Here is a 17,888-nt window from a genome sequence, read left to right on the forward strand (position 1 = left end):
GACTGTCACAACTCCCAATACACAAATAACCCGCACATAAAAGACACCAATCCTGAGGTGTCTCCTGGTGTCGCAAAATTTCCAAAAAAAAAAAAAATTATTTTTCCTTATGAAATGATAGAGAATCTTTTTCCAATTGTAATGACACAAAAAAACGAAATTTGATGGAAAACTGACAGAATTACGCTCTCGCGAAGTTAGCGACCTCAGCGATATTTACAAATCGGCGATTTCGCCCACTTTGAGCCCAATTTTCGGCTAATTCCATTGCTCCAGTCGACAAAACTCATAGCTATTTCTTTAGAACTCCGTTTTTTCTATCGATTGAGTACAAGAAACTGCCCATTTACCAATTTCAACTACCCAATAACGTGGTCAGAAATTTGCAGTTTGGCCAATTTCACGAAAATTAAAAAATATGACAATTTCAAAATAAGGTCCAGAATGAACAATGCAGACATTCCTGGCTCTAAAATAACATTTTCTTTGTTCATCAGTCATGTCTCCAGGCCCCTCTGATATTACTCTTGCTTTCTATTTCGAATTTTTATTCAAACAAAATATAGAAGATTTACTATTATGCAGACTACTGCAATACTGTAATAATTGTATAAATAACATGAACCAATTCATGACTGCATATTAGAATGGCTAGTTGGACATTTATTGGACAATGATGTCATTTGTTTACTTTTGAACATCGGCAAAAATCAAGCATTTCCCCTGCTATGAGCTCCATTTCCAGGTTCTTTTTATAGTAAAATCAATCAAAATCATCTCTTTTTCTATAATATTTTTTCCATTCTATCAAACAAGACCAACAAAACGAGAATACAACCATAAATACTATACAAAAATAGACCACAAAGTCGGCATTTTAATTAAAAAAAACGGTCGGAGTTTTTTTTCTCATTATGCACTGCATGCTCCAGGATTTTTTTTATGTGGTGCACACTAACCACACAGACCCATTCACTCACAAGTGGGCCTACCAGCTTTCTCCTTCTTGATTTGAAGCCGCTAGAATTTATGAGTATATATACATCAAACACGGTACCTCGTAAGGCGTATATGTACGGCCGCGACAGTCAAAGGGTTAAAATTCACACCATTACCCATTACCAAACTTCTTTCTACTCAAAGTTCAATCATAGCCCCCATTATCATTTACCCCTGGCATCCACAACTTACCTACTGTGCCATCTACAAAAGTTTCTCCTATTTTAGCATTTAGGTCCCCCACCACAATTACTCTCTCACTTGGTTCAAAACTCCCTAAACACCTGCTTAACATCTCCCAAAATCTCTATCTCTATCTATCTATCTATACATCTCTATCTCTATCTTTCTCTTTTTTTAACACAGGGATTGACAAGGTTAGGTTAAGGATCCCTTGCTTTATTGACAAGCTATTTACAGGTTAACGATTCCTAACTTTATTGACATGCTAAGAGCTGTTACCTACATCAACTTATTTGAAAGCATTTTTATTGTCATTAGACATACATGTAGGGAACAGGATGAAGTTGGAGCCATCTGTGGACCAACATTTTCATCTGATCAACTAACTTTATCTCGTTGACATCATAATGCTGTACGAATGTGTTCCAGACTCGAGTCATCCTGGGGATAAATGATCTCAGATGAAGTGATGTTCTGGAGAAAGGTACAGCCAGAGTGAAGTTGCCGCTTTCTGCCCGTCTTGTGGTATAGAAGTTTGGTTCACGCTGTCCTTGAAGTGGATCCAAATGTGGTACTTTGACAATATTGGCCTTGTACATAACAGTTAGGCCACCCACATCCCTCCTGTGTTGAAGGCTCTGCTGAAATGACAGATCTATTCAGGATTGGTCCAGGCGAGAGATGAGATGTCTTGCTCTGTTCTCTACTCTGTCAAGCAGTTGCAGATGAGAGGGGGGGCAGGCAAACCAAGAAAGTGGAGCATACTCAAGGTGCGAGCATACTTGTGCTTCGTACAGAATCTTGCAACCCCTACTGTCAAGCAGGTGTGAGATACGCCGAAGTGCTGTAAGTTTCCTGGCTGCCTTGTTTGCAAGATTTACAACGTGGTTCTTCATGGTCAGTTTGGAGTCGAATTTCACCCCAAGGATATCAACTTCTTCACCAGGTGCCAACACCCACCCATTCATCCTTACTACTGCATCGGCATTACCATCATGGTGCCTAGAGACCATCATCATTTGTGTTTTCTCAAGTGCAAATGTTACTTGCCATATATTTCCCCAAGCTGATATAGCTCTTAGCTGGTGATTGATGTAGCTTAGAGCAGCTGGCATTTCTTCTCTTGGATAAGTGAATGTCAGTGTACAGTCGTCTGCATATGCATGGGATTCTCATTCTCTCTTTCTCTCATTCTCTTATTCTCTCTCATTCTCTCTCATTATCTCTCATTCTCTCATTCTCTCTCTTTTTTTTTACACAGGGTTTGACAAGGTTAAGGATCCCTAGCTTTATTGACAAGCTATTTACAGGTTAAGGATTCCTAACTTTATTGGCAAGCTAAGAGCTATTACCTACATCAGCTCATTTGAAAGCATTTTTGTTGTTATGAGACATACAAGTAGGGAACAGGATGAAGTTGGAGCCATCTGTGGGCCAGCATTTTCATGTGATCAACTGACTTTATCTCATTGACATCATTATGCTGTACGAATGTGTTCCATACTCTAGTCATCCTGGGTATATATGATCTCAGATGGAGTGATGTTCTGGAGAAGAGTACAGCCAGAGTGAAGTTGCTGCTTTCTGCCCGTCTTGTGGCATGAAAGCTTGTTTCACGCTGTCCTCGAAGTGGATCCAAGTGTGGTACTTTGACAATATTGGCCTTGTACATAACAGTAAGGCCACCCACATCCCTCGTATGTTGAAGGCTCTGCTGACATGACAGATCTATCCAGGATGGGTCCAGGCGAGAGATGAGACGTCTTGCTCTGTTCTCTACTCTGTCAAGCAGTCGCAGATGAGAAGGGGGGCAGGCAAACCAAGAAAGTGGAACATACTCAAGGTGTGAGCGTACTTGTGCCTCGTACAGAATCTTGCAACCCCTACTGTCAATGAATGAACACTTAGTATAACCTACTTTTTGCTTCCATCCCTTATTTTAATCCACATAATCCTTGAATTTATACACTTATATTTCTTGTTATCCTGTCATAACTGATTATTCAACATTATTTCTGCTCCTTTCTTAGTTCTAACTCTCTCTCTGGTACACCTGACATAATCCCATTTATTTCTCCATACTGAAACTCTCATATCCCCTTCAGCTTTGTTTTGCTTAGAGTTAGGACATCCATTTTCTTGTAATTCATAACATTCACATACATCTCATTCTTATCTCCACTAATCCACACACTCTCAAACATAAGAGCTTTATAAAGTCTTTCTAATTATTTTTAGTAATTTATACAGGGGAAGGGGTTACTATCCCTTTTTATGACATGCATGGCTTGCAGAGGAAAGATTGTTTTCCACTTCTTGATAGAGATGAAAACAAAAAAATAAGAACAAGAACTGTTAACCCTTTCACTGTCCAGACCTCCTGATCTGAAACTGTTCTCAGTGTCAAAAAAAAAAAAAAAAAAATCATGGAATGATGGAGAATCTTTTTTTTGGAAGGTAATGGCACTTAAAGTACAAAATTTGATAGAAGACTTACAGAATTACTCTAGCACAAAGTTAGCGATCTGGATGCAATTTACCCACCAGTGATTTCACTCGCTTTAAATTCTATTTTAGGCCAATTCCATTGTTCCAGTTAACTAAATTCTTAGCTATTTTGTTAGTATGTCTTCCATTCTATTGACTGATTACAAGAAACTGCCCATTCAGTTACTCTATAAAGTGATCAGAATTTGGTAATTTGGCCAAATTCAAACAAAATTGAAAAAATGCCAATTTAAAAATAGTCCATAATAAACTGTAGATATTCCTAGGACTAAAACATTTCCTCTGTTCATTAGTCATGTCCCCCAGCCCCTCCTATATTACATTTGCTTTTCATTTTGAATTCTTATCCACACAAAAAGTAGAAGATTTACTCTGTTCCTCAGATAAAATATAGCCAAGAAAGATTGGTCATGGTGTAAAGCATCCCAATAATTGAATCAGGCCTATTGAAAACCCATAAAACAAACTTGGGGTTGTTGGGAGCCTTACCTGTCCTCTGGAATAAAGCAAAAATTGAATGTTTCCACTACTTTGAGCTCAGTTTCAAGCTACTTCCATTCCTGAAACAAATCTATTTTGGTGATACGTCTTCCATAAAAACCATATGAGAGAAAACTGCAGAGTTTCTTAATTTAAACCATACACATGGTCACAATTTTGTTTTCCCATCATGCATTGCATGGGGCAGGATTGATTTTATAGGTTGCACATTCATAACACAGACCAAGTCTTTCAGCTTATGAGTGAGCTGAGCTTGTAACATAGAACTACATAATGGGGGCCCCTGAGCTCAAAGCTCTAGTTCAGTGTGAGGGGCCAGTGAAAGGGGAAAGAAAATAAAGAAAACACAGATGGTTGTACCTAACTAATTGTGGTTGCAGGGGTCGAGACTCGGCTCCTGGCCCTGCTTCTTCACTGAGTGCTACTAGGTCCTCTCTCTCCCTGCTCCAAGAGCTTTGTCATACCTCATCTTAAAGCTATGTATGGTTCCTGCCTCGACTACCTCACTTGCTAGGCTATTCCACTTCCTGACTACTCTGTGACTGAAGAAATACTTCCTAACATCAGTGTATACATATATGTGTACATTCATGTGTTTTGTGACCTAAGTGTAAGCAAGAGTAACAAGTTGTACCTGTTATCTTGCGTGTTTAAAGGACAAAGAAGACACTAGCAATCTTACCATTGTGTAAAACAATTACAGGTTTCTGTTTTGCACTTATTTGGCAGGACTGTAGTACCTCCCTGGGTGGTAACTGTCAGCCAACCTGCTACCTATTTATTATATCTATTTTTTTTTTTTTTTTCAATAGGTGTGACAAATTTTGATGGAAACTACTCCTTGAATATTAAATTATGCATTGTTTGTGTTTTTCACAGGTATTGAAATATTTATATTATACACAAGTTGTTTTTAATTTGACATTTTTCACTGTGTGCAGCAAGTGAATCCAGTAAACAATTAGGACAGTTTTTAATGGTGCAGCTGCTGGTAGTCTCCTGGCATTAATTTGATGTATTTACATAGTTATTTATTCTTTATTTACTTTAAATAACCCTAACAGAATTGTTTGGGAAATAGCCATGGGCTGCACATCAGTGGCTCTAGTTGTCTTTAACAAAACTTTTTGGGGCAGAATTTCTAGATTCTGATAAATTTTTTTCTTGTAACTTTGCTGTAAATGTTGTATTGAGGTGATAATTGAAATAATCTTTACTTAAGTTTTAATATTCTGTCCATGATTTTAAAGACGCTGTACACGGTAACATTTGATCTATAAATGGCAAAATAAATTACATTACCTGTACAGTAATTTGAAAAATGTGAGTTTGTATGCCTTTGACAGGCAATTTACCATAATTTAATTACAAAACAATTTCTTTCAGCAGGCTGATAGTGTAGATGGTGGTGGTGGGGGAGACGGAGGTGGAGGTGGTGGGGGTGAAGGTGGAAGTGATGGAATAAGTATAGAAGAAAAACAAGAGGTTACAGCCAACTTGCAGGTCAAAGTCGATACTCAAGCCTCCCAAACCACCACTGTCAGCGACACTGGCACCGAGACTTCTACCAAGACTACCACCAGCAAGTTAATTCGCACTACAAAAGTCAAAACAATAAAAGTTGTCAAGAAAAAGACGACAAGCTCCCTAATAGCTAATGCAATCTCCGATCTCAACAATAGGGCTGAAGAACCACTCACTCTAGTAGGAGATTCACCCAGGAAAATACCAATTAAAAAGAGCAGTGATATCACTTCGAAGAAAATCCCCAGTGTCCCAAAGAAAATAATTAGGCCTGTCAAGAACCAGGAGCCATCAGAGGCAAGTTTGGAATCAACTACATCGATGCCACCAGAAAGAGAAGAAGAATCGAGCAAAACTAAAGAAACAAACAAGAGTGAAAACTCCAGTGAGATAAAAGATGTCAATGAATGTAAAGAATGTGCTGTGTCTGAGCTTTCTGTCCAAAATGAAGATTCACTAGAAGTGAATCATTCGCAGGAAAGAAAAGATGGTGGCGAAATACAAACTTGTAGCAAGACTAACGTTAATGACGTGTTTAAAATTAATGTCTTAGCTGTAACTAATAGCTCAGTTAAAACAGAGGATAGTTGTCAGTCAGCAGAGCTTCTTGAAACTAAGTTAGCCATGTCTGAAGAGCCAGTTGAATCACTTGATTCTATCACATGTAATGACCAGTTTAAATCTAGTGATTCAGTCAGGCCAAAGGACTTGACTGAAACAAATGGTCCAGTTAAAGCCAAAGAAAGTATTAAAACTAACGTTGTAGTCAAAACAAAAGTTTCCACAAAAACAAATGATTCAGTTAAGTATAGAGACTCTGCAAAATCAAATAATTCGGTCATTTCCAAAGGAAAAGTGGATAAAACTATTTCAGTTAGATCTAAAACCAAAATTGAAAAACTTGATTCTGTCAAATCTGAAGAATCAAATAAATTATATCATGCATCACAGTCTAAAGACTCTGTTGAAGGAAGAGATTCTGTAAAGTCAACAGACTTGGGTGAAAAAGGTGATACGGTAAAATCTGAAGACACAGTTAAAGAAAATGATACTGTTAAAGCTGAAGTCTCAGTTGGAACAAACGATTCATCAGCATTAGAATTTCCCATTGAAAAAAGTGATTTGGTTAAATCAAAAGAATTAATTGAATCAAATAACTTTATTAAAGCAAAAGCGGCTACAAAGAAAGACTCCGTCAATGATACAGTTACCACAAAAGCAACTACCTCAGATGAAATTGTGAGTTCAATGAAAATAAAATCAACAAAACCTAAAAAATCTACAAAAGTTGTCAATTCTGTGAAAAGTGGAGACTCTTCAAGTGCTGAAGACACTCCAGAAGTGACAACCACTGTAGAAGCCACTGAATATTCTGTGACATTAGATAGTGTCAAGGTTGATGATTTAGTTGCAGTGAAAGATGTAAAAAATAACATAGATTCGGACACAGCAATTGAAAATTGTGATACGAAAAAGGAAGTAGTGAATGATATTTCTAGTTTGGATGAAGAATCTAATTTGACCACCACTAATAATGAAAAACCAAAATTTGTTGATGCTGATTCTCTGTTGGAACCTGAACTGGACAATGTGAGCATGTTTGTAATTGTACGTGATATGAGTAGTCTAACATCAACTGTAAATAAGGTGACGTTAGTTACCTCGACTACATCAACATGTGGTGAATTGATGCAGGAGGTTGGCCGACGTTTCAAATATGAACCTGACTCCTTTTCACTGGTTCTACAGTGCTCTGATGGGGATCAGGTAAGAAAATACTTAATTGTTTGGTATATAACTTTAGTCATGTTACTTAAAAAGTTTTTAATTTTTATGAAATTAATTTAGTAAATCATCAGATCCACTATAATAATTAATCAAGACTATTCTCATGTCAGTCTGCTAAAGTGTGTTGTAAAGTAATGTAGCTCACATTAACATGGAAAATGTTAACTATTTTATCAGCATTGATGGTTTACACAGTCATGTCTCTTATAAAGCTCTACATAGTGTGATTTTTTTGTACATAAATGACATAAAAAACTGAAATGCCTTTCCGTGTGTTATTCAATTTTGTATGCACTTTTTCAATCTCATTTACAAAAGAAAGTACCCAGTAGAGGAGCTCTATAAGAGAGCTGATTGTATATTGTTTACCAGCCTTGCAGTATTTACTGCAGTTCTGTACATTGTAAAAATACAAAAATCAAACCTTCCTTCATTGTAAGTAGACCTGCTGTCTCCATTGTTGAATATTCGTTGCTTTTAAATTTAAAAGAAAAAGAAAAATTTTAGTTATACAACTTAATATTTAAAAAAAAATGCTGTACATCATTATATTGTGTATGCTCACTGTAAATTGTGTTAAAGCTGTCTCTGATATTGCCTCTGAACTTATTTTTTTATCTTTATGCTTCAGATTGTGAGCATCACTTAAATAGTTTGCAACTTTGTGCCCATGGAGGATGGGTATATAAAAGTTTTTCTTTCATATGGTAGGACAAGGGAAGGTGAAATTACAAGTGCTTTTTAAGGGAACCATGAGAAAGTAAATACCATGTATATTAATCATCAGAAATTGTCACCACAGTTTAGTTTTATAGTTACTGGTCTTTTAATTCTAAAGACAACAGTGCTCAAGTGAGGCTTATCACAAATGTACCCTGTTTCCTCACTTTCTTTTAATAACTCAAAAGCAACTCTTGAACATAGTCCATCCTTCATATTTTTCCCACTTGGATGTTTCCAGAGAACTGCTTTAGCACCTGTGAAAACTTTGTACCCCTTTCTCCATCATAATCATCTTCACATATCTTGATTGAGCTGCCTTGCGAGTGACTAGGCTTTACTCACAGGTCTAGTGTCATGGAAATACATGACATTAACCTCAATGATGTATCCCAGTGATGAACCCCTGTGACTAAAGTTAATATATACTGGACCACTTAAAAACTGAAATCTATCTTAATATACAGGTAGAAGTAGACAAAATGGAACCGGAACGTACATTGTCCCACGCTCGGTTTCAAGTTAAAGGTACACCACGGAACAGTCTCATTCTCTGTGATCTTGGTGGTAATCCTCCACGACGAACAGATGAGGATGATCTTAGCCTTGGGGCCTCAGCATCTCCCACAGCTAATACTACAGAGAGAAAGTGGTTTGACCGAAGTAGTAATTATGACAACACTCCAGAGTATTCTTACTCTTCTGCATTGATTAAACATGAAACAGGTAATTTATATTTGCTAAAAACTACATTTTTCAGTTACCTGTTTACTAAGAAATTATTCCAACTGTAGCTATTCTTTAAGGTCTTTTTTAAGAATATATTTCTTTAATTGAGCCATTATAGAAAAGTATTTATTGTATAACTTGTGTACATAATCAAGTACATGTCCATTGTCCATAATCTTTTATTATGTCATATAGTTCATGCTACATTAACATGTAAAAGTTACTAACCACTTATTCTGAAATATATAATATTATGAGCATATCAGTATGTTTTATTTTCTTGAATATACAATTTCACTCTGGTCTAATCAATAGTTTTTATTTTTAATAAAAAAATATGAAAAGTTATTGGTGCTATCTCTAGAATCTATGTACATTTTAGCTTGAAACTAGCATAACTTTTAGAGCCCTATTTCAATATGGTGGAGATCCATATTCATAAATAGCTTATTCCCAATGTAAATGAGAAGTACTGTTTATTAATGTATGCCTATAATTATGCTGTGTGGGCCAGCAGGCAGCCAACAGCGGCAACCTGGTTGTACAGACAATCAAAAGAAAGAGTCTGGCCCCAGACCAGGCTGCGAGGGTAGAAAAACTCTAGAAACTGGTCACAGGCATATCACTGGTAAAGTATGTGCATTTTATTGCTCTTCACCTTTCATAATTTATCATTGATGTTTAATGTAAGTGCTTACCTGTGTTCTTATCCAACTCTTCTTCCTCTCGCTGCCTAATCTTTATTTTCCCTTCTCTCTCCCTTCGCTCTACTTCCTCCCTCCTCTCGCTCTCGCTCTCTCTACCCAAACATGGCAGACTGGTCTTGAAAGCTGTTGCTGGCTTGATGGTGCAATATATGTGGTCTGGTAGAAACAGTTGCTTAACTTTGAATAAAGGATTTCAGAATGAGTATGCCAAAATATAGCAAAAACAGTAAAATATGAACTTTGGGGTTTCTTCTTGGGAATAACCTAGAATATGGAAAGTTTCAGAATAGAGGTGCACATAATGGTCTTAAACTAATTTTATCAGTATTGTATGTTCCGATCAGATGTTCTTAAAAATCTATGGATACCATATGCCATATTTCACTATTGGGTTGAAAGTTTGTGTCCAGGACATTATTGCAAGTAGAAGTGGAGAATGTAAGCTCTGCATGGGTTACAATATGTAAAATGAAAAGTAATGTTGGATATTTACTTAAATATATTTGTGTGAAATGACTCCAGCTGGTGTTCAAAAACTCTACATACATTATATGTGCGATGATGGTTTGATAAGGCTAGTTGTGTAAAGAGCTGTTCCAGTTGCACTGTACTCATAGATTGGCATTATTTATAACTGTTACAGTGGAACCCTAAATATCAGCCGTAATTCGCTCCAGAAGGTCGGCTTAAATTCAAAGCAATATGTCCCATAAGAATTAATGTAAATACAATTAATCCGTTCCAGACACCAAAAATAAAAAAAAAATTACATTTTGTGAAGTTTAACTATAGTTTTACATTGACAAATACAAGAGCGTATCAGATAGGAGTGAATGGAAACGAATGGTATTTGGGACCTGACGAGCTGTTGGAGTGTGAGCAGGGTAATATTTAGTGAAGGGATTCAGGGAAACCAGTTATTTTTATATAGCCAGGCTTGAGTACTGGAAATGGGAAGTACAATGCCTGGACTTTAAAGGAGGGGTTTGGGATATTGGCAGTCTGGAGGGATATATTGTGTATCTTTATACGTATATGCTTCTAAACTGTTGTGTTCTGGGCACCTCTGCAAAAACAGTGATAATTTATGAGTGAGGTGAAAGTGTTGAATGATGATGAAAGTATTTTCTTTTTGGGGATTTTCTTTCTTTTTGGGTCACCCTGCCCCAGTGGGAGGGCCAACTTGTTAAAAAATAATATATATAAACATCACATATCTTTATTGAAGACTCTTGCTGGCACATGGAAGAAGGAGAGGAGGGCAGAGGGAGTTGGGGTTATTGTTTGGAAGGGGAATCCCCCTCTGTAATTACTTCAGGTAACTAGTCCCTCTCTGGGGTTACCTCCCTCCCTACCTGCTACACTCCCTGCCTCCCTTCCACACTCCGTTTCCCTGCTACACTCCCTGTTACACTCCCTCCCTCCATGCTACACTCTCTGCCTGCCTGCTACACTCCCTGCCTTCCAGCCACACTCCCTGTTTCCCTGCTACACTCCCTGCCTCCCTGCTAAACTCCCTTTCACAACATTAGCTTCCTTGATTTCTACTTGCTTTGCCAGGATGGAAGTGATTGTTGATTTGGATTTCCCATACATCCTGGCAAGTTCTAGCACTTGAACACCCCTCTCATATTTTTCAATAACTTCTTTCTTAAATTCCATTGTGTTTCTCACTTTCTTTACCAAAGGGCTGGCACTCTGAACTTTCTCTGGGCCCATGGTGGCTTATTTCACAGTCCCACTTGATAAACAAACACAAAAACCAGTGGATTTTATGGAAATGTTTGGATGAATACTCGGGGTATATGCTCATTCACCAAGAGACACAGGGAGACTGACTCACCTATGTGCGACGGGAGGCGGGTTGAAGTGTATAATACAGACAATTTACGAGGCACAAGCCGAAATACAGAGAAAATTTTCTGCCCAAAAACCAACCTAAATACAAATCGGCTGATATTCGGGATTCAACTGTATTTTGTTAATGCTTTATTTTTTGTACAAGTTCAGAGGTATGAACATTAAACAATTGTATTTTAATAGTCGATAGTAAAGCAACAATCACTTTTATATATTTTCAGAAAAGGAAGATAAACAAATGCACAAGATACAATATAAGGTGTAATGATGGCAGTTTGCTAGATTATGTCTTGGTACATAGAAGGATGATGAGTTGACTTCTGGATGTGCATGTTTTAAGCAGGGGCAACAGATATTAGTAGTAAGTGAGGTGAAAGTGAATAAATTACATGAGATAAGATGTAAGCAATTGTTGAGAGAAAGAAGGGTTAGAGTACAGATAATGAGGAGATCAAAGAGGTAAGGGGTAGATTTAACCCTTTGACTGTCGCAAGCCCCTTTCTGAAACTGTCATTCTATGTCCCAAAATTTTTGGAAAAAAAAAAAAAGTTATTTTTTCTTATGAAATAATAGAGAATCTCTTCCCGATGATAATGACACCAAAAGTATGAAATTTGGTCGAAAACTCACGGAATTACGCTCCCGTGATGTTAGCGGTCTCGGCAACATATACGCATCAGCAATTTCGTCAACTTTGAGCCCTGTTTTTGGCCAATTCCGTTGTTCCAGTTGACCAAACTCATAGCTATTTCTTTAGGACTCCATTTTTCTATCAATTGAGTACAGGAAACCACCCATTTACCGATTTCAACTACCCAGTAAAGAGGTCAGAAATTGGCAATTTGGCCAATTTCATGCAAATTAGAAAAGATGCCAATTTCAAAATAGGGTCCAGAATAAACAATGTAGACATTCTTGGCACTAAAATAACATATCCTCTGTTCATTAGTCAAATCTCTAGGCCCCTCTTATATTACTATTGCTTTCTATTTTGATTATTTATTCATACAAAAAAATAGAAAATTTACTGTTATGCAGACTACTGCTTTATTGTAAAAATAGTATATATAATATCAGTGCACTAGTAAAAGAATATTAGACTCCCCAGTTGACATGTATTGGACGTGTGGTGTGATTTGCTTACTCTTGAGCATTGGTAAAAATCGAACATTTCCGCTACTTTGAGCTCAATTTCAAGGTCGTTTTCATCGTGAAACTAATCAAAATCATCTCTATTTCTACAATGTTTTCCATTTTATCACGTTAGACCATGAAAATGAGAATGCAGCAATAAATACTATACGAAAATGCACATCAAAGTCGGCTTTTTAATCCAAAAAAAAGTTTGTTTTTTTTCTCACTACACTGCGTGCTGCAGGATTTTTTATGTGGTGCATACTGACCAAACAGACCCATTCTCTCACATGTGGGCCTACCAGCTTTCTCCTGCTTGATTTGAAGCCGCTAGATTTTTTTTTTTTCAACAAGTCTGCCGTCTCCCACCGAGGCAGGGTGACCCAAAAAGAAAGAAAATCCCCAAAAAGAAAATACGTTCATCATCATTCAACACTTTCACCTCACTGGCACATAATCACTGTTTTTCCAGAGGTGCCCAGAATACAACAGTTTAGTAGTAATACGTATAAAAAATACACAGTATATCCCTCCAAACTGCCAATATCCCAAACCGCTCCTTTAGAGTGCAGGCATTGTACTTCCCATTTCCAGGACTCGAGTCCGGTTATATAAAATAACCGGTTTCCCTGAATCCCTTCACTAAATATTACCCTGCTCACCCTCCAACAGCTCATCAGGTCCCAAATACCATTTGTCTCCATTCATTCCTATCTAACACACTCATGCACGCTTGCTGGAAGTCCAAACCCCTTGCCCACAACACTTCTTTTACCCCCACCCTCCAACCTTTTCGAGGATAACCCCTACCCCGCCTTCCTTCCCCTACAGATTTATACGCTCTCCATGTCATTCTACTTCGATCCATTCTCTCTAAATGACCGAACCACCTCGACAAACCCTCTTCAGCCCTCTGACTAATACTTTTATTAACTCCACACCTTCTAATTTCCACACTCTGAATTTTCTGCATAATATTTACATCACACATTGCCCTTAGACAGGACATCTCCACTGCCTCCTTGCCTCCTCGCTGCAGCATTTACAACCCAAGCTTCATACCCATATAAGAGTGTTGGTACTACTATACTTTCATACATTCCCTTCTTTGCCTCCATAGATAACATTTTTTGTCTCCACATATACCTCAATGCACCACTCAACTTTTTTCCTTCATCATTTCTATGATTAACCTCATCCTTCATAAATCCATCCGCTGACACGTCAACTCCCAAATATCTGAAAACATTCACTTCTTCCATACTCCTCCCCAATTTGATATTCAATTTTTCTTTATCAAAATCATTTGATACTCTCATCACCTTACTCTTTTCTATGTTCACTTTCAACTTTCTACCTTTACACACACTCCCAAATTCATCCACTAACCTTTGCAATTTTTCTTTAGAATCTCCCATAAGCACAGTATCATCAGCAAAAAGTAACTGTGTCACTTCCCGTTTTGTATTTAATTTCCCATAATTTAATCCCACCCCTCTCCCGAACACCTTAGCATTTACTTCTCTTACAACCCCATCTATAAATATATTAACAACCATGGTGACATTACACATCCCTGTCTAAAACCTACTTTTACCGGGAAGTAGTCTCCCTCTCTTCTACACACCCTAACCTGAGCCTCACTATCCTCATAAAAACTCTTTACAGCATTTAGTAACTTAACACCTATTCCATATACTTGCAACATCTGCCACATTGCTTCCCTATCCACTCTATCATATGCCTTTTCTAAATTCATAAGTGCAATAAAAACTTCCCTACCCTTATCTAAATACTGCTCACATATATGCTTCAATGTAAACACTTGATCTACACATCCCCTACCCACTCTAAAACCTCCTTGCTCATCCGCAATTCTACATTCTGTCTTACCTCTAATTCTTTCAATAATAACCCTACCGCACACTTTTCCTGGTCTGTTTACACTATGTATACAGTGTATATTCCACTTGGAATATACACTATTTTTTTTAGTATTTTGGTCTTCTAATATTATGTACAAGGAATACCTGTAATAGTTGTTTCAAGGTATAATGTTATCCTAGGTTAATTGTTTATAGTTCATGTATATATTTAAGTTCGAGGGAATATACTGAGTTACATAAGCAGTTGTGTACATAGCACCTGTGTGTCTTCCAATCTATAACAAAATTCTATAATATGTATTACAATTGTTTCAAGGTGTAAGACTTATTGAAACGTGTAAGTCACATTATTTGACTTTGTATGAAGGTACGAAAAATTGTGCATTCATTGCACACACAACCTTTTTTAACCCTTTGACTGTTTACATCGTATATATATGTCTTAAGCGCCACTGTTTCTGACGTATTTATATGCATAAATTCTAGCGGCTTCAAATCAAGCAGGAGAAAACTGGTAGGCCCACATGCGAGAGAATGGGTCTGTGTGGTCAGTGTGCACCACATAAAAAAAATCCTGCAGCACACAGTGCATAATGATAAAAAAAAACTGACCTTTTTTTTATTTATTTATTTATTAATTAAAACGCCGAATTTGAGGTGTATTTTCATATAGTATTTATTGTTGTATTCTCGTTTTCAGGGTCTCAGGTGATAAAATGGAAAACATATTACAGAAATAGAGATGATTTTCATTACTTTCACGATGAAAACAACCTTGAAATTGAGCTCAAAGTAGCAGAAATGTTCGATTTTTACCAATGTTCAGGAGTAAGCAAATTACACCACACGTCCAATACACGTCAACTGGGAGTCTGATATTCTTTCACTAGTTCACTGATATTATTTATACCATTTTTACAATAATGCATTAGTCTGCATAACAGTAAATTTTGTAATTTTTTTGTATGAATAAAAAATCAAAATAGAAAGCAATAGTAATATAAGAGGGGCCTAGAGACATAACTAATAACCAGAGGATATGTTATTTTAGTGCCAAGAATGTCTACATTGTTTATTCTGGACCCTGTTTTGAAATTGGCATCTTTTTTAATTTGCATGAAATTGGCCAAATTGCCAATTTCTGACCACTTTATTGGGTAGTTCAAATCGGTAAATGGGCAGTTTCTTGTACTCAACTGATAGGAAAAATGGAATTCTAAAGAAATAGCTATGAGTTTGGTCAACTGGAACAACGGAATTGGCCAAAAACAGGGCTCAAAGTCGGCAAAATTGCTGATTCGTATATGTCGCCGAGACCGCTAACTTCGCGGGAGCGTAATTCCGTGAGTTTTCGACCAAATTTCGTACTTTTGGTGTTATTACCAACGGGAAAAGATTCTCTATCATTTCATAAAGAAAAAGTTTTTTTTTCCAAAACTTTTGCGACAAAGAATGACAGTTTCAGAAAGGGGCTTGCGACAGCCAAAGGGTTAAACCAGAAGACAGCAGAAGCAGCCATATTACAAAATACCCTAGACTTCATATTCATGAATAATGAGGACCTGGTCCTGGATATGATAGTGTTGAATACAGCAGTCGCAGACCATAGTTGAATCAAGGTTCAGACCCTCCTCCTTCCACCTCGGAATTATATACATTAGTTATCCTGTCTGCTCCATCCTTTCTAAATTATGAAACCACCTCAACTCCTCCTCAGCCCTCTGAATTATAATTTTGGTAACCCTGCACAGTCATCTATTCTCCATGCTATGAATTCTCTGCATAATATTCACACCATGTCTTGCTCTGAAATGTAACATCTCTACTACCTCCAGTCTTCTCCTCGCTATGGTGTTTATAGTCTGTTTCATATCCATATACAGTGGACCCTCGACTTATGAAGGCCTCGTCTAATGATAAAATTGACTTACGAAGCGTTTCAGCGTAAAAAATTTCCCACAACCTACGAACAAAAACTTGACTTATGTCATTAGTCCAGAAAGGGTCCACGTGTCCCTCTGGCCTGAGCGCGCCTCAGCTGCCCTGCCTTCAGTTAGTGTGCCAAAGTTTACAGGCCAGTGTGGTCGCTTCCACGCATACATTCAGTACATTTTGTATTATTCCAGTGTTTTTAGTGCTTGTAACTGCTAAATAAGCCGCCATGGGCCCAAAGAAAGCTTCTAGTGCCAACCCTGTGGTAAAAAGGGTGAAAATTATAATCGAAATGAAAGAGATAACAAAGTATGAAAGTGGAGTGCGCGACTCCGAGCTGGCCAGGTTGTACAACAAACCCCAATCAGCCATCACTATTATCTTGGCCAACAAAAAGGCAATCAAGGAAGTTGTTGTTGCAAAAAGTGCAAGTATCTCTTCGAAACACAGATCGCAAGTACTCGAAGATGTTGAGAGACTGTTATTGGTGTGGATAAACGATAAACAGATATCAGAGAAGTAACCCTGGAAAAGGACTTGCTACCTAAAGTCTTTATGGAAGGGGATTCCCCTTCCAAAGAATAATAAACATTATCTCCCTTCCTCCCATCCCATCACTCATCACTACATCTTCAATAAAGGTAAGTGTCATTTATTCTTCATTTAGTACAGTACGTACACAATATATATTGTACATGTATCCTTTTTGTGTGTAGGAAAATGTATATTTCATGTGGTAAAAAAAAAAATTTCATACTTTCAGGGGTTTGGAACAGATTAATTGGATTTCCATTATTTCTTATGGGGAAAATTAATTCAACTAACGATAATTTCGTCTAACGATGAGCTCTCTGGAACGGATCAATATCATAAGTCAAGGGTTCACTGTAATGGTGTTGGTATTATGTGCTATACTCTCCGTACATTTCTCCTTTTCTCCACATGTAATGTTCATCATCTCTACAGATGCCTTACACACTACTGCCTTTGTTTTCCCTTCATCTATTCTATGGTTCATGTCATTTTTCACTTCCATTCCCACTATAATATATTCATTTTATCGTAAAATAGCATCTTTGTGAACACAGGATATCAGATAGGGTGAATGTTAACATCATAATTACAGTTAACTATTTTTAGATTGACTGACAGGTGGTACTAATGGGAAACTCAAGTAAACTAATCTTTATTTACACATTTACATCCAAATTATATAGTGCAGCATTCCTTCAAGTCATCTAGCATTCCAAAGGTTTTTCACACCGTGTCTACAAGCTTAATGCATGCAAGAACATTCGACTCCACACATTTGGTAGTAAAGGTAGGGAAAAGTTGAATGTGGACTAGAGGTAATTCAGTGCTAAACCCCAGGTGAATGTATGACATGAAAAACCAATGTAAATTTATTACATTGGCC

At 37.3% G+C, this 17,888-nt stretch overlaps 1 protein-coding gene across 13 annotated transcripts in view; it reads left to right on the plus strand.

The window, feature by feature from the left end:
* Usp47 (ubiquitin specific protease 47) overlaps positions 1–17,888 on the plus strand; it is a 433,614-nt gene that overhangs the window by 166,299 nt on the left and 249,427 nt on the right. For 6 of the 13 annotated variants that reach the window (XM_070083998.1, XM_070083995.1, XM_070083990.1 and 3 more), the window contains 3 exons: positions 5,578–7,482; positions 8,691–8,949; positions 9,470–9,580. In XM_070083998.1, coding sequence (XP_069940099.1) covers positions 5,578–7,482; positions 8,691–8,949; positions 9,470–9,580 — 2,275 coding nt within the window. The remainder of the gene's footprint in view (positions 1–5,577; positions 7,483–8,690; positions 8,950–9,469; positions 9,581–17,888) is intronic. The other 7 variants (XM_070083999.1, XM_070083997.1, XM_070083991.1 and 4 more) reach the window with 3 other exon arrangements.

Source organism: Cherax quadricarinatus, chromosome 11 (assembly GCF_038502225.1).
Source record: "Cherax quadricarinatus isolate ZL_2023a chromosome 11, ASM3850222v1, whole genome shotgun sequence".
Lineage (NCBI taxonomy): Eukaryota > Metazoa > Arthropoda > Malacostraca > Decapoda > Parastacidae > Cherax > Cherax quadricarinatus.